At 42.2% G+C, this 21,010-nt stretch overlaps 1 protein-coding gene across 1 annotated transcript in view; it reads right to left on the bottom strand.

Annotated features, from left to right (window-relative positions):
- Positions 1-14,556, bottom strand: part of plcl1 (phospholipase C like 1) — an 89,070-nt gene extending 74,514 nt beyond the window's left edge. Inside the window, exon 1 of the mRNA XM_044216809.1 lies at positions 13,321-14,556. Coding sequence (XP_044072744.1) covers positions 13,321-13,500 — 180 coding nt within the window. The 5' untranslated portion in view covers positions 13,501-14,556. The remainder of the gene's footprint in view (positions 1-13,320) is intronic.
- Positions 14,557-21,010: the final 6,454 nt, after the last annotated feature.

The following is a 21,010-nucleotide window of genomic DNA, read 5'->3' as shown; positions in this document are numbered from 1 at the left end:
TAGTGAATCACTGACGAGGAGAAGCCCACTCAAACTCAAACACACACACTGACAGACACACACACACTACCTTTAGTCTGTTTATTGTAATAAACTACAACAACAAACACTCTTTAAGTACAGATACACACACACACACACAAACACACACATAACTAGGCTTAACTTTCGGGTGAATCAGGACACACCCATTGGCTTCATAAACCGACAAGTCAGCTGGAGTGGACACACTAATAACAGTGTAACGATGCAGCGCTGCTGCGGGAAACCTAAAGATAAGAGCACGGAGAGGCTGTAGGAATAACCACATTTGCTTTCAAACTAGTGTTTTAGTCTGAATCCAGGAGCAGTTTGCATAAAAATCTGACCTTTTGAACACTTTTTTTCAAAGAAACCTTAAACAAGTCCACCTAAATGAGCTGGTCTGAGATCAGTTCCAGTGTAACTGTGGTCCATACGAAGAAAAACTCAAGACTGCACACCTTGATAACATCATTAGTGACATTCCTGCACTGCTGGAAAATTAAAACAGGAGAGATAAAATGCCTCACTGCCCAACGTGATACACAACAGTTTTGTCTCTAGTGGGATCGTAGACGACACTTTTTACTTCTTTGTGGGTCACATGTCCGCATCCATATAAAGGCCCAGTCACAGCAACGTTTAAAATGTCAAAATTCTGCAGCAAAAGCAGTTCATTTTAAAGGAATCTAGAGCAGCAACGATTAACCAATTGAAAGAAAATGAATCTGCAACTATTTTGATCATTGATTAATCGTTTAAGTCATTTTTCAAGCAAAAAACACCAAACATTTGATGGTTCCAGGTTCTTAAACGTGAGAGTTTGCTGCTTTTTCTTGGTCTTACATTGTATTCAATTGAATATTCTCGGGTTTTGGACTGTTGGTTAGACAAAACAAGACATTTAATAGTGTCACCACATGGGCTCTAGGAAGATGTGATGGGCATGCTTCACTGTTATGTAGACCAAACAATTAATCGATTAATCAAGAAAAAAAAACAGATAAATGAAAATAATCGCGGCCCTTTGAGGAGCCAGCGAGTCCAAAATGGCGGAAGCTATTGTAGCTTATCCTTCCAGTTTTATTTAACCTCCTCCGTCTGAGTACAAACTGCTCCACAAAAGAGAAATGGTTAGTAGACAGTCTAACCAGGAGTCGAAAACTGTTTATCATTGTCCCGTTAGGCAACCAAGCTAGCGGTTGGAGCTATTGTAGCTAACTCTGAGTTTTTTTCCCCTCTTCAGTAGCTTTTTATTGAATGAAATGATATACAATTCTGAGAACAAAATGCCAGGAAGGAGTAAACAACACAGCATAGAGAAAACAGAAAGAAGCTCTAAGAGGTATTGTGACTGCAGACAAACAGCTTGTGAACAGGCAAGGCTTGGGGCCCCAGCAAGACAGCGGTAAGCGGATCGGATAATGACAATTAAAGCAATAAATAACTGAATGCTGTTATTTAGTCTAGCCTTAACTAATGGGGGAGACACTTGAATAACTTCAGCTAGCAACTCTGCTAGCTGAAGTGTGACGGGCAGAGTCCTAAAGAGTCCACTGTTAAATAAACAGATGTGTCGGCACAGGAGGTCTGCTCCTCCTCTCAGCGATGCCTGTGATGCCGTCGCTCCTCCCCGGTTTCTAAGCTCAGTTTTTTTCCACCTCTCAGGACAGAGCAGAGTCGTGCTCAGACGTGCAGCTTGTGAACTTTTAATGTGTGAACATACTGTAGTGGCAGCATTTGCACTAGCCAAGTCCCGTAAGCAGCATTTGCAAAATCAGTGTTTTATGTGTTGATGAGCAGTGGCCTTATAATGTGGGTTATTTACAATGTGACAACGTTGAAGTTTTTTTGTTATTTATTTAGGTTTTTATTGTTCGGGTGTCAGAAATAACATAATGGTGATGAACGCTGGTTAGAGGGGCCCCCTGGGAATTTTTGCCTAGGGCCCCAACAGACTCTATAATCGCCACTGTGTGACTGACTAGCGCTAGCACATTCCCCGCTTGCTAGCTCTCTAATTACAGTAGTTCACCAGCTAGCCCTGCAAGTAGCCACTGCGTTACCAAGCCTGTAGCACCGCCTATCTCCCGAAGGCTTTAAGGGCACCAACGTGGTACCTGGCACGTTAGTAAACACCTGCAATTTGTAGACAAAAGGCATATGCAAAGGTACGACAGAGGTGTGAAAGCAGACCACTGGGATTATCTGCAAAACGGGTGAAAACTGCCTCAGTTACATCACCCAGGATCTCTGTGTGTGTGTGTGTGTGTGTGTGTGTGTGTGTGTGTGTGTGTGTGTGTGTGTGTGTTGCCCTCTAGTCTGAAGCACAAAACAGCAAAACAACCTGACATGCAGTCTCTAGAGTTTTCCCCGATCCATCCACCCTGAGGTTAACACCACGCGCTGCTGAGCTGACACACACACTGCAAACTGCGTCTGCCTGGATGACTCTCTTTTTCTGTCTCTCTCCTCCTTTTTCAGTATTTCCCCTCACGTTGAGTCCTTTGCAGCTTCACTTTCTACAACCTGTCGAACCACATTCAGCGTTTCTCTTTATCCGTCTGCCATATGTCTGATCTGGAGATGTTGCCTCCATGCTTCCAGAAATGTCGTCTCCTTCCTTGTTTCCCACGTGTCTGAAGAGAAAACTCAAAAGAAGTGACAGTGATAGAAAAGCAAGACAGCTGTGCGACTGAGAACTGTGTTTATGTGCGTGTGTGCAGCGTGAGAGGTAGGTAGAGGGGGTTTAAACAGGGACCGATTCATAGATATAAACAGCTTGCACTCCTCTCTGTCCTTGCCACAGTCACCCAGGCAGCCACTCAGCTTTAAACTAGTTTGTGTTTTCAGTTATTTAAATCTAAAATCCTCTTTATGCTCTGGTGTTTTAATTCCATCAAAGGAAGCCTTGCCACCTGCGGAGCAAAGGTCACTGTCTAAATCCCACATCATCTGCATCAACTCTAATGACGGACATGAGCTCTCACAACATGTATTAAGTGTCTCTCTCGCTCATTTTATCTGCCATACTTATTTCCTTCATACACACTCCAAGAAATACTTAGAAGTCTTACACAAATGTTTAGCAACAGCATGCGGGGCTGCTTTATAAATCACATGTCCTGCACTCTTTTGAGAAAAACAATCAGAACCCAAAAAAGTGTGACATTCATGCTATATTTTTGGTTTTCATGATGCCGCCGCCTGTTTGTGCCTTTAGCAGTTTCTCTGATTAAGAACCTCTTTGAATACAGTCAATCAAATAAGCAACAAAGCTACAAACTTAAAAGAGCAACCCACATTAGCTTTTGAGCTTCTTCTTATCTACACACGTCTTGTGTTGCACCGTAGCTGGTTGAACAAACTTCCAAACAAACATCCACCGGGGAAAATGCACCGCTAAAGTCAGTTTGCAGGCGAGATAGTGAAGCTAATAAGCTAGCCCACTTTTGCACATTAAACAGCTGGAAAACGTAGCTGCAAAGGTCAGTTTAAATGCAAAATGGTGTGGTTTTATTCTTCAACACTACTGCTAATAAAAAGTCACCTATCCTAAGCTTGTATGCAAGTTTGTGACTTATTTCTGCCCCTACTGGCAAAAAAAAGAAGAACTGGGTGCTCTAAATGTCACTAATCCAAGTCTTAAATCGGAAATTAATAAAATTTACATGGAATGACAGGTAACACAAATTCTGTGTGCAGGTCGGAGAAATCTGCCCCACAGTTCAACACACTGTTTGTCCACACTCATATGAAGTCCAGCCAGAATCAATAAATAAAAAACACAGACACTGATAAGACTTCTCACAGCTCTTGGATTGGTTTTTACATTAAAGCCAGGTGATAGGTGTAATCACACTGTACAAACGTTTCACACACGGGGCTTTATTTCTGTGCAGGTGCAAAGACAGCGGAGGGCACAAACGCTTACATAATGTAATTTTCCATCAGCCTGTTTTGCACTTGCATCTGTTTGGAAATTTCTTGGCTTTAAATGAACCTGCATGAACATCGCTTTCAGTAAATGCATTTTGAAAAGTTTTCTGGGGGAGGATCTCCTCTCGCGTGAGGTGTGAAAGAAACATTACATACTGTTTTAAGTTACAAGGGATTCATTTTATTTTAAAGCGTTGTTTCAAATACACCATATCCCAATGGTCCTATCAAAAGAGAACATGTCAGACAGCAATGCACGTTATAAACCCCCCACAGATCTGACCCGCTAAAGCTCAAGTTATGCTCTCCGTGACCACGTTGCTGCATTATCTGCCCATCTCTGCGAGGGTCGGCTCAGACAAAAAAAAAAGTATGAGCGAACAGCACAAGTCAAAACACCTCAACAAATGCAAACATCCAACATAACTGAGTGCACTTCAGCTGGAACGTTAGATTGGCCAGGCAGAGATCAGTTTATTGCAGACATGTCGGTGTCTGTGTCGGGCGATAAATAACAAGAAACTGCAGAATGGAAATGCCAAAATAGGTTTAAGGTCATTTGGAAACAGTGTCACCGTTACATAGTTCGTCCGTCCACCAAAGAGAACTGACAAGATGACTTTTTAACTGTATATTTGTGCCACTTAGTTTGTATCTTGGCCACAGGTCTTAAAAAAGAAAAATAAAGGGATCCATTTCAAGATTGTTTGTTTATGTTGTGTGTTTATGTAAAAAAGAAAATACTATTGGCCAATAGATTATCGGATTTTTTAAACTCTCAAATATTGATATCAGTATACAGCTCAAAAACCAACATCTGCTGTCCGCATGCGTGTCGGTCTATCTGGGCTTTAAAGGTCCAGTGTGCAACATTCAGGAGGAGCTATTAGCAGAAATGAAATATAATATTTATTAGTTTATTTATTGTTATTTTCATTAGTGTATAATCACCTGAAAATAAGAATTGGTGTGTTTTCGTTACCTTAGAATGAGCCCTTTATATCTACAGAGGAAGCGGGTCCCCTTCCACGGAGGCCGCCATGTTGCACCGCCATGTTTCCACAGCAGCCCAGAACGGACCGCTCAATATCCTCTTTATATGACACATTAAGGAGACCTTTCAAAGGGTTTTATGTTCTCAGCAATGTCCTTTCTCTAGGTCAATGGTCAGTGTTTGTTTCCCTGGGTCAGTATGTTGAAATCACACACCTACAGCTAAAAAACCTACGTCCTCAAATTTGCGGTCAAGACCGTTTTCTTGACTTTAGACATTGATATTTCCACAGCGGCTAAACTGATTTTTACCATTCAGACTGCATTTAAATGTCCATCTCCATTCGTTCTGTTGCAATTTGAACTGCGAAGATATCCCTTACCAAAACCCTGGGAACTTAGGGAGTACACTCAGAAATACGTTTCTTTTTTAAAACCGACTGGCAAATTTGCTAAACTTAAACACTTTAAGGTAGTTTATTTGCTCACAGGTGCAGAGTGGAGCCACACAGTTTGGACTTTTGGAATGTAAAGATAAAAGTCTGCATTTTCTACTGGAATAATCTTTGTTTTAATACAAGAGTAGTCGGTGGTGTGTGCATAGGATAGGAAACACAAGTCAATCAAGTTTTGGGTCCAATGAGAAATGATACATGTAGGTCTGACTTAGTAACAATGACATGGCAACTATTATGGAAAAGTGATGTAAAATTGTAAAAAAAACTGACGCACATAACAACAGATAGCCCCCAATGACTGCTGCCTGTGTAAAGCTTCCTATGTTGTCTGAGAAGTGTTGATGTGTCAGTGCTTTGGTCATTTTTGAGGCTGCACTTTGTGGTGTTTTTGTAATGAATTGTATAATACTGTGAGGTGTTTCAGAGCTACATGTGCTTTGTCTCTCTTGCAGTCACACACATAAACGCCTGACCAGCAGCTGTGATGAGGTGGTGCGTGTTCCCGGAGAGATGTGGCACCAGTAGCAGAATGATACTGGGAGACAGAGGGCCCTCAGTGGCCCTAATTGCTTTGCATGCGCGCACACACACAAGCGCACACACACTAAACCACAGGGAATACATTGTCATTACTCTTGACCGGTTTCCAGGAGTACATTGTTGTTCGCTTCTCGGCACAACAAGGGGGAGACGGAGAATTAGAGCCAATGGACCAAAGAGAGAACGATAATGCCAAGAAAACGACGTAAAACATCAAAGTGCTTCTGAATGAAAGAGGGAGGAAAAACAGGGAGTTTCAGACGCAGAGCAAGGAGGGCAGATGGGAGAGGAGAAGGAGGCAGACTGGGATAAGAAACCCACATGGCACTCTGAGAAGGGCCGAAAATAAACTCAGCTCCTCATATCAAACATAAACAGGGCTCCCACTGTGGCCTTGATATGAAATTCCATGACTTTTCCATGGCTTTCCATAATGGAGCAGATGATGAAGATGAAATATCTCGAAAACTATTGGATGAATAGCCATTAAATTTCATACAGACATTCATGTTCCCCTCAGGATGAATTTCAGTAACTTTGTTAATCCCATGACTTTTCATCAGGTCAAAATTTGACTTTATCCAATACTTTGGTTTATGACCAAATACCTGGAAAGATAGTGACATTCCCATCAGCCTCAGCTGCACTTTATGTTTAGTGCTAATTAGCAAATGTTAGCATGCTAATACACCAAAAGAAGATGTTGAACATGGTAAATATAACGAGGTAAACACCAGCAACTTAGCATTACATGCCCCCAATGACGTTAGCATTTAGCTCAAAGCACCAATGTGCTACAACCTCACATGGCTGTAGGCTCTTAGTCTGTGTCTGAAATCCCTCCCTATTTACTATATAGTGCACTATATTATTTACCCTCCGCTATTTCACTTGAGTGTCCGACTTCTGTGTTCATTCACTATAACGTGCCCCTAAAAATTCCCACAATGGAACATGTACATGCCATGGAAACTACTTGTTTTGTTCCATTCTGCTAACAATCCCACAATTCAGAGCATAACCTTTTATAGATGCAAGACTAACCTTAGTGTGACACCACACCTGTCAGGGATGACGTCAAACGATGATGATTAGTAAGTGTGGATGAGTGAACGTGAGGGTGCTTATGGACACGGCCTTAGTCTTGTTACTAGATTCCTGTCGGGTGACTCGCGTCAAGGATTTAGATAATCACAGATAATGCATTGGTTCCCATTTGAATTGTCAAAAATCTTGGATGACCGCCGGAAACACTGCAGTAATACTAAACACAGTCTGGCGATCAAACTCCGAGACATCAAGGCTCTGCCCTCCAAACACAACAGCCACAGAGACGGAGAGAGACGGCGTCCTTCAGCGCTGTAACAGCGAGCAGTCGGGCAACACACAGGCCTGTCAGAGCGACGTCCAACCATGCCTTCCCCTGAGCCTCATCCTGGAAAACCTGTCCGCCTGTCTGTGTGTGTCTGTGTGTTTGTCTGTGTGTGTGTGTGTGTGTTTTCATTCACTTGTGTACGGGCTCGACTGTTAATCCCGCTCCACTCTCCCAGGCTCGACTGGCGTGTCCACCCCGCGGAGCTTTGTGTTTGCCTTCTGGCTTGTTACACAGTAATGCTGTAAGCTAATTGCTGGTGGTTTGCTGGGGAAAATGAATATAACAGCCTAAGCCTAATATGTTTAACTTGATTGAGATTAACGTCCCTTTAACTCACTCTTTATAGGTGATGAAGCGGCGCTCTGTCAGCCGCTCCAGCTCATCTGGGTGACTATGGCCTAAATAACTAAGCATGAATGAGTGAAAACAAGCCTGAATGATGGGTGAGATTTTAAATTCAGTTTCGGTGTATTGCTGGGTGAAATGTTATTGCATTAAAATGTGGGAAATGTCTTTCTGCTGTGCTCTCAAACGCACGTACAACAGCATATACACAACTCTATTAGGAAGATGCTCTAGGTTTCACCCAATTTTCCAACTTAAATTGTATTAGCTACAGAGAAAATTGTAGTTTGAAGTTATGATGAGCTGCTCTTCTGTTTTGCTTTACTTTAGCTCAACATCCTTAAGGAGTGCCAGAATGCTGTTCTCTAGAGCCAAGCACATGTAATTATTTTCTTAAATAAACTTGAGAAGGAAGAGTTATTTCTGGCATCAGGGGTCAAGAGGTGACTGGCTGTTGGAGCCTTTTCAGGGGTTGGATGGACATGAAACTCTCCCGGATGAATCACCGGTCAAAAAGATGAGCAACTGCGCTGAAAAAAAAATCTGCTTCTTTGATAAAAAGTCAAAGATGCAAGATTGTGTAATAAAGTTACCACGACTCCAAAGCAGCATTGTGGTGAGAAACATCCAGACACCAGGTTTAAAAGGTCCATTTAATACATGCGACGGTTTAAATCCTGTCAGATCCTGGGTCAGTTTAGAATAAACAATTACAGCACAGGGTTTTCAGTTTGCCACAACTCTGCCACGGTGATCCAGTGGTGAAAGGAACTGTGAAAGTGCTGTGCTTAAGTACAATTGTGAGGTACTTGTACTTTACTTGAGTATTTCTATTTCATGCTACTTTATACTTCTGCTCTGTGCTCCATGGTTACAACCAACTGACAGAAAAAGCATCAGCTCTCAGAAACTAAGGTGACACATTTATAAACTATCTAAAAAATCCATGTATCTCCAAAACATAAACTAAGAAAAACAGCACTTTTGAGGCGGCCCGGTGGCCAAATGGTTGGAGCGAATACCATCTGACCACAAAGGCCACGGTTTGATTCGAGCTTTGTTGCATGTCATACCATCTTTCTCTCTCTCCTCATTTCCTTTCTGCCTGAAAAATGCTTTTTAGCTTTGTGCGTTTTCAATGGTTTATTTAGCTTCTGAAGTAGGAGAATTTTCTCAGCCCATATTCAAAATTACCAACTAGGGCCGCAACTAACGATTATTTTCATTATTGATTAATCTGCCGTTTGTTTTTTCAATTAATCGATTAATCATTCAGTCTATGAAATGTTAAAAAATAGTGAAAATATGGCGTTCACAGTTTCTCAGAGGCCACGGTAATCTGTCTTCAGTTTGCTTGTTTTGTCTAAAACCTGAAGATATTCAATTTCCTGTCATACGTAACAAAGACAAACAACAGATTGTCACATTTGAGAAGCTGGGACCAGAGACTGTTTGGCAGTTTTGCTTGAAAAATGAGTTGCTGATCGATTAATCAACTAAACCTTACAGGTCTGTCACTAATTTTGGAGATACATGGTTTTCACTGGAGGGTGACATGTTGTTAAAGGAAACTTTCAAAAGCAAATGTACATTGGAGAACTATGAACTGTAAGATCTGAGTCGAACCAATCTTCCCTTTCCATTCTCACAAACTTACAATACAACAGGAACACATTTCCATTAACACATCTTTGTGTACATGCACAGTACTGTGTATGTATGCGTGTGAGGTTTACAGGTGATTATAAATGTTGGAGCTGTTCCACATTCCTTTAAACTCAACATTAAGAGCAATGCTATAAACTTATGCTGTGCAGCCAAATATTGTTCAAAACCCCAGAACTTCATTTTCAAGTCTAGCGGAGATCCCAAAGTTTCCAAAGATATTACCGCCTCGTCCTCTCTGGCTGTTAGCTTCGCAGCAGCAGCTGCAGCGACAGTTTGCTAACCCGCAACTGATGATGATGATGTGGATTATCTTAAACATTACCTACATGTCGGCTCTTGAGCTGAGGATGCAATTACTACGTCCATGCAACAGTTCAGCGCTTGCAGACAGAACAAAGACTGCCTTAATTGCCTGCATGTGTGTGAGTGTGTTTTGATGGGGTGAGCTGAACAAACAGGGGTGTGTGTATGTGCGTGTGTGTTGATGTAGTAATGTGAGTCGTGCAGGAGTTAACCTCACCCCTTCCCTTCACCTCGAAATAATTCCTCTTAAATGAAGAGGTCTGCTGGTTTCACTCCTTACTCCTTCTCCTCAAGCTCCGAACCATCTCGACCTCCACTGTGCTTCCACACTGTCGCCAGGGCTCGGCACTTCTTTAGAATCAGAATCCGAAATACTTTATTGATCCCCGAGGGGAAACGCTTTCGTTACAGCTGCTCACTGTCACGTCAATGCACACAGGAATAGAAGTACTAATAGAATAGAAATAGAAATAATAGACGAGATGGAGCAACGGCAACAGGCAGCATCATGCGCGCTAACTCAATTGCACTAACTTGATTTTTGCTAAGAAATCAGTATGCAAATGGTTGGGTTTTGTTTTGACGTGCGTGCTTATTTGGTCAAGTTATAAATACCAAAAAAAATTATTTTTTATTTATTTTTCTGCCTTGACCCCTACATTAGTGTTCTCTGGGAGTGTGATTTTTTTGCTTCTGACTGACAATGTTTTTAATTTAATGTTGGTGCAATATCTGTGTGAGCGGCCACTAAAAATTGTTTGTTATATCACTTCAATTCCACCGAACACACAGGCAGTTAGCTCGTAAGACTCCGAACGTTACTCCGGGTTGATTAATATCACGCTTTTCCTCCTCCTCCTGATCTACCAACCATACGTCACATTACTGAGCTAAAGAAGCGCTAGTTTCCATTTCACCGTGACTTTAAGAGCACGATGGGTCCTCCCAAATGTTGAATGTTGTAAAGGGACAGCTGTAATAAATAGACAGATGTCTTAAAATGGTACATAACCAACGCCATGTGTGCTTGTTGTAAAAGGGAAAAAACGGTCTTCTACCAACGTTCGTAGGATAAAGTATGACGCGCCGGATCTCAGATGTCAGTCGACTTCTTGAAGCTAAGACGCCGTTTCCACAAATACTATGCACAATAGCTGCAGTATCAATATATGTAGTTACATATAGAATATTTCCGCACACGAAAAGTGCGGAGAATTGAAATTCCAGTTTGACTTTAACTGGGGCTGCAACTAACGAGTATTTTCATTAGCGATTAATTATTTTCTCAGTGAATCAAGAAACTGTTTTGTCTACAAAATGTCACAAAATTCTCCATTATGAAATCAAAGAGCTCAAAAGATTGTCTTCAAATTGCTCATTTTATCCAACCAACAGCCCAAAACCCAAAGATATTCAGTTTACGATCATATAAACCAACAGTAAGCAGTATATCCTCACATTTTTGAAAGTGGAACCAGAAAAAGTTTGGAATTTTTGCTTAAAAATGACTGAAACGATCACTCCATTATTCGACTAATCATTGCTACTTAAACTAACTTCAACTAAGAGTCTGACCAAGAATTTGGTGCCAACTTTCCGTCCTTGCCAGTCAGTGATATTCTGACATATTTTGGTCGATTCTGAACAGCACTGTGGTTCAATACCCAGCCCTTGCTGCCACAGCTCATCGTGCCTGTCACTGACATCACTCCTCGCATCTGTCCATCCTTTCATCCACTTCCTCCCCAGCAGCAGTCAAAGGACTCTCTGTTCAGCTGGGTCTTCCAGATGGGGCTCGCTGGGCTGACTCATACCGTACGGACGAGAGCAAAAATCATCAGCTCCCCCGTGACTTGACCGCTGACATGAAATATGGAGCGTGATGTTAGCATCAGATGTGAAACGGGCTCAGAAGGTCATAAACCTCAGGGGCGACTTGACAAATCCTTCTCCTGCCTGATGACCTCACAACACAGGTGACACATAACCTGAGGTGGAGAGGTGACGTTAGACATTCAAGGCAGTAGTCCTCACTTCCCCACCCTGCTCCTTCATGGGGTTCAGTGACCGGCAACGCGAGCACAGGTGAGGGTGGGAAAGCACGAGTCAGTAGGTGAGGAGTCTTTCCAGCAGTAGTGGAAAGTAACTAAGTACATTTCCTCAAGTACTTTGCTGGAATATTTCTATTTTCTGCTACTTGATACGTCTACTCCACAACATTTCAGAGAGAAATATTGTGCTTTTTACTCCACTACATTTATCTGAGTTACTAGTTACGTTTCAGACAAAGATTTTACCTAAAACAACATGTGATACGCTTATAAATACAACACGCTTGTGACCCCTTATGTAAAATCAGTGTGTATATGGGGCCCTTTGACAACTTTCAGATCTCTGCGAGGGACATTTCCCCTCTAAACTTCGCAGATGGTGTAATTTAAATAAATGTTTGAGGCGTAACATTTTCCATTATTTCAAAAATAACAGCAAAAAAATTCAGATAAATGTTTGCAGCGGAACTTGTTTTTTCTTCTTTTCTCCCCCATTAATCATCTCATGACCCCTCAGATTTATCTGGTGGCCCTTTGGAGGGGCCCCAGCTCTGAAATTGGGAACCACTGGACTAAACTAACAAACACTATATCAAGTAATTAAAACTAGCGCCACCTTGACCAGCTACAACAATCTAATATATCAGTCACAGGGGACATTTTATTCCAGAAGTTTTACTTTTACTTGAGTAGGATTTTAAACGCAGGACTTTTACTTGAATTTACTTGTATTTTTACATTGTTCTGCTGCTACTTTTACTTAAGGTAATGATCTGAGTGGCCTACTTCTTCCACCACTGCTTCCCAGCCTAGACCAGGCTGGTTAGGCCTGTGTGCCAAAGAGAAGAATATGCCCTGATGAGATTCAACTACAGTGTGAGGGTGTGTGGTGCATTTGTCACCATAATATTCCCACTGAATCATTGTTCCTAGAGAGACTTTCTTGGTGATGCCATGATATTTAATCCTTAAATGTATTAAAGCTGGTTCTTATGAGGGGAAACTAATCCTTAAGGAGCTTTCTTATTGCATGTTACCATGAATCCCCGTTTGGTGTCTCACTGAAGGCTCACGAGTCAAAAGTTTGTCCTTCACCTTGCACAGCTATCCAATCATCTGAGAATGTGGTATGGCTACTTTGAAACCCAGTAACAGGGTAGAGGATGGTGGAATTTGAAATTACGCACGTGTGACACGCATGCAAGGACGCGAAAATCTACGGGCGCGTGCCACAAGATGCGCTGCTGTCATACGCGCGTCAAACCCCGTCTGGCCTTGGAGGACGCAGGTGGACCCGGTCTGTGAACCGTGGCCTGGGGGGGGGGTTGGACAGGCAGAATTAAAGCTGACATGTTACTTGTCAGTGCAACCCAAAGCCAACATTTCTGATCATTTCTCTGTTTTTCACTCCAGCTTCACTTTATTTATGATTTTCACTTGTTGAAACATTTAACAATATTACCACAAATATTTTGGCTGCGTCTCGTAAGGTTCCTATTTGACACCATTATTTGGCCATCTTGAACAAAATGGATCCAGTAAGCTTTTGGTATTTCCATTTCAGTGGGGGGGGGTCACAGGTAAAATGGAGCGAAAACACCACCGTGTCAGGTTGGGATTTCTTTACCTTAATGATACTGCTCCGGCGAGGTGCTGCCTTCACCGAGTCCAAGAGGATGGTGTCGGTGTCCTGGCCGCCGCCGGGGAGGATGACACCGCTCCGCCGGCCGCGGGACGCTCTCGGCGGGATGCACTCCGGCGCTCCGTCGCTGCACAGCCCGTCTCCACATCCATCACGCTCAGACATGTCGATGAGAAGGAGGGCTCGATTTGAAACACCGGGGGAGGAAAATTAATCAACTCGTCGGATCTGACCCGAATACAGTTTGACTTGGCGGTGCGCTGATGCCATTTAAAGGAGAAATTGGTTCTTACTTTCCTAAAGCATCAGCCGCTCAGCAGTTCACCAGCAGCTCTGACACACAGGAGGAAACTAATCACCCCAATTTCGTTAATTATGAACAGATTCTCATAGTCACTGAGCACCGAGCCCTGCTGACTTCAGGCTGCGAGTCTGAGCTGCTCTCCACAGTCCATTCCCGCTCCACTAAATGACTCACTGTTGAAATCAAAGCATCGCACGCAGGTACAATATCGACTTGGATGAAAACTGGACTGGTGCGCTCCCCGGATGCGCGCAACAAGTCTTCACCGTGCCCAGTCTTGCTTGTCCTCGAGGCGGTCAAGGCTCAGTTTGTGCATCCAAAAAAAAACGCTCAAAGCCTCCGTGCGTGACGAGAAATGATGAAAGCGAGGTGGTGTTAGTGGGGAAAAATGTTTGAAAACAATCCAGCGTTGGCTACAAGGCGACCCGAAACCCTACTCCCGTCTCTCCCCAAAACACATCGATCTCAAAGTGCAGAAAGGAGCGAACTTGCGCTGCTGTTGGCGTCAAGTAAAGACAGGATCCGTTCATCTGTCACCGCGGGGCGCATCGCTCTGACTAAACACAGCCACTACGGTCGTCTTGGTTGTACTCAGAGCAACAACAGCCGACTTTTGTCGTGAATAGGGAACACAACTGACAGTTGCACCGCCTCTCGCCCGCCACCCCTCCCTCCATCCTTCCACCCAGCTCCTCCCACATGCCGCCCGAAATCGTGATTGACGCGCGGGGCGGCCAATGCGCTCGGCCGCTGGGAGACTCGGACGCAGTCAGAGGCGCTGATAGGTGAAGTGTCGAGTCCCAGGGACTGAGAGAGCCCCCTTTTCATTTTATGAGACCAATGGACCAGGCACTGGGAGCACGGGGAGCACTGGAGGTGGGGGCAGGTAGGTGTAAACCTCAGCCAACATGGGCACTAAATGGATATTGTTTGATTTTGATTTTAACCCAAGTGAGTCCAAAGTTGTTTTTGCAGTTTTTATCATTACGTCTCAAAAATGATATCAGATCCAGCTTTATTGGCCAAGTGTGTGAACACATACAAGGAATTTGACTCCAGTTTTAAGTTGCTCTCAGTGTTACACACAGAACAGTTTACAGGAAGATAGACATAGACACACAGCTAATAACAAGGACAACAAAGCTGAACAGAGGTCAAAGTAAACACAGAACTGTTATGTGCATACATGTAGGTGAAAAATAGGTGTATAAATATATGAAATAGAGCAGAAGCAATTGGATGAGTAATCAATAAGTTGATGAACAGAAAATGAACCGGCAACTATTTTGATAATCAGTGAATCAATTAAGTTTTCAAGCAAAAATGCCAAATATTTTGATGGTTCAAGCTTCTCAAATGTTTAGACTTGCTGCTCGTCCTTGTCTTACATCATAGTAAACTGAAACTCATTAGGTTTAGACTTTTGGTCGGACGAAAACAGCAATTTGAAAACGTCCCCTCGGGCTTGAAAATGTCTCTGGAATTTTCACTATTTTCTGATGTTTTATAGACGGTTGTTTAATCGATAATGAAGATAATTTTTATAGTTGCAGCCTTAATATGAAGCAAAAACAGCCAAGTATGAAGTCATATCTCAAATAAAAGTTTTTTAAAAACACTGTCTCTCTACTGCTGGTATATTTTTATGTGAGCCGTTTAAACTCAGTAGATACATGGACGAGCATCACAACAGCAGTGACAGTAGTGACATTGGGTGGTTTGCTCTGGTTGAACGTTTCCAGCCTGTTTCACCTCTAATCATACCCAGGATCGCTGATGAGTGTTGTGCTCAGAAATGTGCTTTGTTGCACCTGTAACCACGCCCAACAGTGATGTCACCAGGTCCTGAAGTACACTTCTACATCACTGCAGTTAATTAAACAAATAAACAAAACATCACAGGTGCATTCAGCACAGGAACCGTTCCTTCTCCGACTCTAAGCTACGTTTATTGGCTAATCATTCAAAATGCACTGGTTTTCAGAGTTACACAAAGCATCAAACCTTTCAGGGACAGTGTGGCTGACAGTCACAGGCAGACCTGTCAAGATTGGTAGGCTGTGTAGAGGTATAATAAAAGTGTGATAAATTATTCATCGCTGTGGCAAAATTGCCTTTACTCTCTTGGGCTCCTTCCGGGGAGGTCAGAGGTCAGGGTCCGGGCGACAGCAGCACCCCTGGAGCTGGCAGGGATTTAGTGTTTTGCTCAAGGACACATCAGCAGGGTGGATTGTTGCTCACACTAACACTTTGACCCTGGTTGTCTTGATAACGTACAGGCTCTCTGATACAATCAGACAATAACCAGGTGATAATCCAACTTCTGCAGTTAGGGAGTACATGGAGAAGTTCAGCTAATATTAATTAGGATTTGGTAAAAATGTTTAGATATATATATATATATCCACATATATGTGTTTAGAAGGAAAATAAAAAGGATTACACATTGGAGCAAGTCTGACCTTTAGTATGTATTTTTCATAAAAACCAATAAACTGTTAGCTATGGGTGATTTCACAGCCTGAGTCAGTTGTAGCAAACTAAAACCCCTTTCTGCGATGAGAGTTCATTAAAACAAGTTTGCACATGAGGAGAGAATTTGAAAAGCTAAAAAGAAGCTATAAAAAAGTCACGTGAAAATTGTTGAAAAGTGGTTGATAAAAAAGACCAAGCATAAACACCAACAATTTCAGCATCTCTATGTCTTGTATGAAATAAGACTAAGAGTCTACAGCCATGCTAGCAGCTCCGTGAGGCTGTATTCAGGCACAGCGGTGCTTTGAGCTAAATGCTAACGTCAGCATGCTAACATGCTCACAATGACAATGCTAACATGTTGATGTTTAGCAGGTATAATGTTTTCCATGTCCAACATCTTAGTTTAGCATGGTAGCATTTGCCAAATAGCACAAAACACAAAGTACAGCCGAGGCTGATGGGAATGTCATTAGTTTTGCAGCTATTTGGTCATAAACCGAAGTAGATTATTTGAATTTTTGACCTGATGATGTTGCTACATGACAAGTTAAGGGATCACCAAATCAAATTTTATGGCAATCCATCCCATAGTTGTAGAGATATTTCACTCACAATCACAAATGTGAACCTCATGGTGGCGCTAGATGAAAGGTAAGGTGATCACCAAAGTCATTAGGATTCGTCCTCTGGGGACAAGAAATGTCTACAAAATTTCACATCAATCCATCCAATAGTATAATAGCTCGGTCTGGACCAAAGTGGCGGACAAGCGAACAACATTGTCATCGAGCAACGCTGCTAGCATGGCTAAAAATAACTCTAAAAATATCTACTTTTATATAACGAATAGGGTTAAATAATATCCAGTTTAAGATTAACTCATGTAGCGCATGACGAGTAATGTAGATGAAGTGGTGCATGAGCTCATCTGGTGGGGCCGTGGGAGTAACCACTGCTCTAAGACACCATCATCCAGAACATATTGAAGTGTCAAATCAAAGTCCTGCAGAAATACTTACTATCCCCGTTTGAAATAGTAGACTTTTATCCCACAAGGCCGAGATGAAGGCTGGTATGTGTCTAAAACAGCATTCGTCCTAAATCCCAAATTAACTTTGAGCACCCTTTTCATACAGTGGAAACACTTTGAAGGTAGCTGAGACTTAAACTCACTGAATTCCCTGAATTATTTTTTGAAGGTGTTCCCCCAACTGAGCAGATACGAGGGCGTTATGAACGTGTGTGTGTGTGTGTGTGTGTGTGTGTGCGCGTTTGGACCTTGAGCCACACAGCTGTGGAATGTGGTCAGCTGGTGAGGCCTATTAGTGCGCGAAGCTCACCAGTCGCACCACACTGTTAGTATTTGTGGAACCAGTGTTCATTCGCGGAAAGAAAGAATTTGCGATGTTTGTATTTTCTCATAAAGACAAGAAAAGCCAAGAATAGAAAGTGAAGCCTCTGCGTCAAAATACGTTTTTACCACTTGTTGCATTACACACAGACTACACATTAAAGGCTTTTATTTGTTTATATGTATATTTATTTTTTATTATTCTGTTTTTATTTAGTTGTTTTATATCCACTTTATTCCTAGCCCCATGATACCTTTGTGAATCTGCAAGAGTTAGCAGTATGCTACAGCGGTCTTCCCTTTTCTTAGAGATTTTGGGGACATACATGATGTGGTAACACCTTAAAGGAGAAGTTAGAGATTTTGTGAATTACGCTAATTCGCTTTCTTGCCAAGATAAGATGAGCAATACTACTCTCGGGTCTGTACGGTAAATATGAAGCTTAGCTTAGTTTATCTTAATTTAGCACAGATTGGAAACAGGTGCAAACGGCTCGTCTGTGCTAAGCTAAGCTAAGCTAACTAGCTGCTGGCTGTGGCTTCATATTTAGCGTACAGGCATAACAGTGGCGTTGATTTTCTCATCTAACTCTTGGCAAGAAAGCAAATAAGCGTATGCTAGAAAACAACCACACACACCTCTACTCACATCAGACCGGTCGGTTACAACTCAATATTCTGTTGTTTATGCTGGAGACGTCGGATTACAGCGGCTCATTGCCTCCTTTCCGACTTTCTTTTTAGCAAAAGTGACGTTTCATGTTTTAATCTTGAAATGCACAACAATGCAAATGCTGTTGTATCATATTTTACTTTATGATGTGACCATTTATGATGTGCGATACAGTAGAATTACAGCTGAAATAGCAGCAGTTTCATTAGTGATGAGACCAGCGATGCGATTGGCTGAGAACATATTTATTAATCACCACACCCTCTGATCATTATTCCACCTCACTCTGCCCTTTTGCACTTTGTGCTGCTGCTGTCAGATTGTTCATCACTTCACCGTTGGTAGCGAAGGAATCAACAAAGTAGTCAAATACACTAACGTTATCCTAGGCCACTTCTGCGGGTCGTCCTCCCACCCCTCGTTAGTAGATCACATTATCCCCTTTAAGGTGTGACAGGCTGTGTTTCCACACCATTTATGTACCCCAAATCTCTAAGAAAAGGGAAGATACCGCTAATGCTCGCAGATGCTGGTTCGTTGAAAGGAATAACTGGAAGTCACGCCCATATTTCACATAGCTTTTAAATCCTTTTGGTTGTTGTTTTTCATTGTCATCTGTGTATTCCTGTGACCTAAATGGTAAATGGACTGTACTTGTATAGCGCCTTTCTAGTCTTCCGACCACTCAAAGCACTTCGCACACTACATATCACATTCACCCCCATTCACACACTCAGTACAAAGAAGCTAATCATTCACACGCACTCACACACCGAAGGCACAGCCCTCGGGAGCAATTTGGGGTTCAGTGTCTTGCCCAAGGACACGTCGACATGTGGGCTGGGGGAAGCCGGGAACCTTCCAATTTGTGGACGACCCGTGCTACCACTAAGCCACAGCCGCCCCCGGTTAATGCCTGTGCGTTAATGAATGTGTGTTAATCCCTGTCTGCAAACCAAATTTCCTTCAGAAAGATAATAAAGTTGAAGTTGCCTCTATTCGAAATGGAGATACATTCAGCTTCCTGTTTATTTCTTAAAGAATGCAAGTTTTATTCCGGGTTTATCACTGACATTTAAATGCCAGTTCACTCTGCCTTGCTGCCAACAAAAGAGTTTGAGATGAGGTGACAGTTAAATAAAAGAGCTGCGTAACCTTGAACAAAGTAAGAATGTTTTTTGATCCCAGGCAGAAAATCAGCAAAGGGTGAAAGAGGAATGTGGCTCCGTCTCCAAGAGTCCCTCTGCTGAAACTCGTGCCTTCATGCTACGCTGCCACCACGGTGTGAGACGGTCACAGCTAAAGCCTTTTGGAGGTCCAATGCCATGTGTGTGTGTGTGTGTATGTGTGTGTGTGCGTGTGTAAAATGTTCAGTGTGGTCAGTAGACAGGTGCATGCTGTTCTCAGTTGGGTTTGTCTGCTAGTCTCCTCAGGACCTTGAAAAAAAAAAAACAACCCTAAAGCAGAGGAACAGGTCATCCTATTCTACAAAGTCCTTCTCTGTGTCATGTAAACATTGTCTTTAGATACATTTATATTCTCCTTACGCCTCTGTTTACTGGACCACACTAAACATATTAGGGATAGCTACTTTCCCTTTGTTTACTCCACCATTACTCATGTAGACAGCTATATAAAACATTTAGCTGTAAAACAGGCCGCAGTAATCCGCTACATGGGTGGCTAATCAGCCTTTATCCCTTTGTTTCCCATACATCTACACCAGCTGAGTGAATGTTAAGCCATGCAATCATTACATTGTTAGGGTTATAAATCAGCACGCGAGTGATTATCAACAAACGTCCGCGCTTTTGTTTCTTCAGAGCAAATTCTTGTGTCGGCTTCCTCTTAAGTTTGTAGCAAACGACTCGAAATGGGAATATTTTTCTCACTGTTTGCAGTCGTCTCTATGCAGATCATCACGTACACGCACTGACACCCACTGTCCCTGTGTGTGTGTGTGTGTGTGTGTGTGTGTGTGTGTGTGTGTGCAAGTGTGTGTGTATGTGCCAGGTGTGTGGGGGAGTATCTGTGTGTGTCAAAGTGTTCAGGATGCTCTGTGGGGAATATTCGCATGTAAAGAAGAACAGGTGTTGTGTACCGATCTTATACATATCCCATAGTGTTTTATAAATCTCTCTCTCTCTCTCTCCAGGGTCAAAGTGACAGCAGAATTTCACACCTGCTTTAGTTCACTAAACTGGTCTTTCCACAGCACACAGGATGAAGCAAAAATCCTTCATTGTTTTGTCCACAGCTTATTATGAACGATATTTCCCTGTTTCCTGTTGATTTTAATGTTGTGATGACACCAAAGGCTTACAGACATGTTCATACGGCTGCCATGTTGTACATCTATACGGCACTATTTTGAACAAAGATCAGAATGAGGTCAAATAATTGCCTACAATCAATGCACACGAGAAGTGTCACTAATTCAAAGGTGTACTGATCGCCTCCATTGCATTAAAAAGTAATATACATGATAAGAGCATTCACTGTATAGTATTTGTACATGACAAAAGATAACGAGACCCTAAATTCAGTGCAGACTAACAGCATATGACAATAACATCAAATGCTTGAGGCCAAAAAAGATTCACAGAGACTTAAACTGAGTTTAAGTTCATTTAAATGTGTCTCAGTAGTGGAAGAATTCAGGTTCTTTACTTAGTAAACGTACTAATACCACACTCTAAAATACTCCATTACAAGTAAATATCCTGCATTGAAAATGTTACTTAAGAAAAGTATGTATCATTGGCAAAATATACTTAAAGTATCAAAAGTAAAAGTACTAAATACAAAAAAAAATCCCCTGTGAGTGTTATGCTATTATTTCTTATTAGATTATTACTGATGATACATT

The sequence above is a fragment of the Siniperca chuatsi genome, linkage group LG12, assembly GCF_020085105.1.
Source record: "Siniperca chuatsi isolate FFG_IHB_CAS linkage group LG12, ASM2008510v1, whole genome shotgun sequence".
In the NCBI taxonomy this organism is placed as follows: domain Eukaryota; kingdom Metazoa; phylum Chordata; class Actinopteri; order Centrarchiformes; family Sinipercidae; genus Siniperca; species Siniperca chuatsi.
The sequence above is the reverse complement of the archived record's forward strand: the minus strand, read 5'-3'. Positions and strand labels throughout refer to the sequence as shown.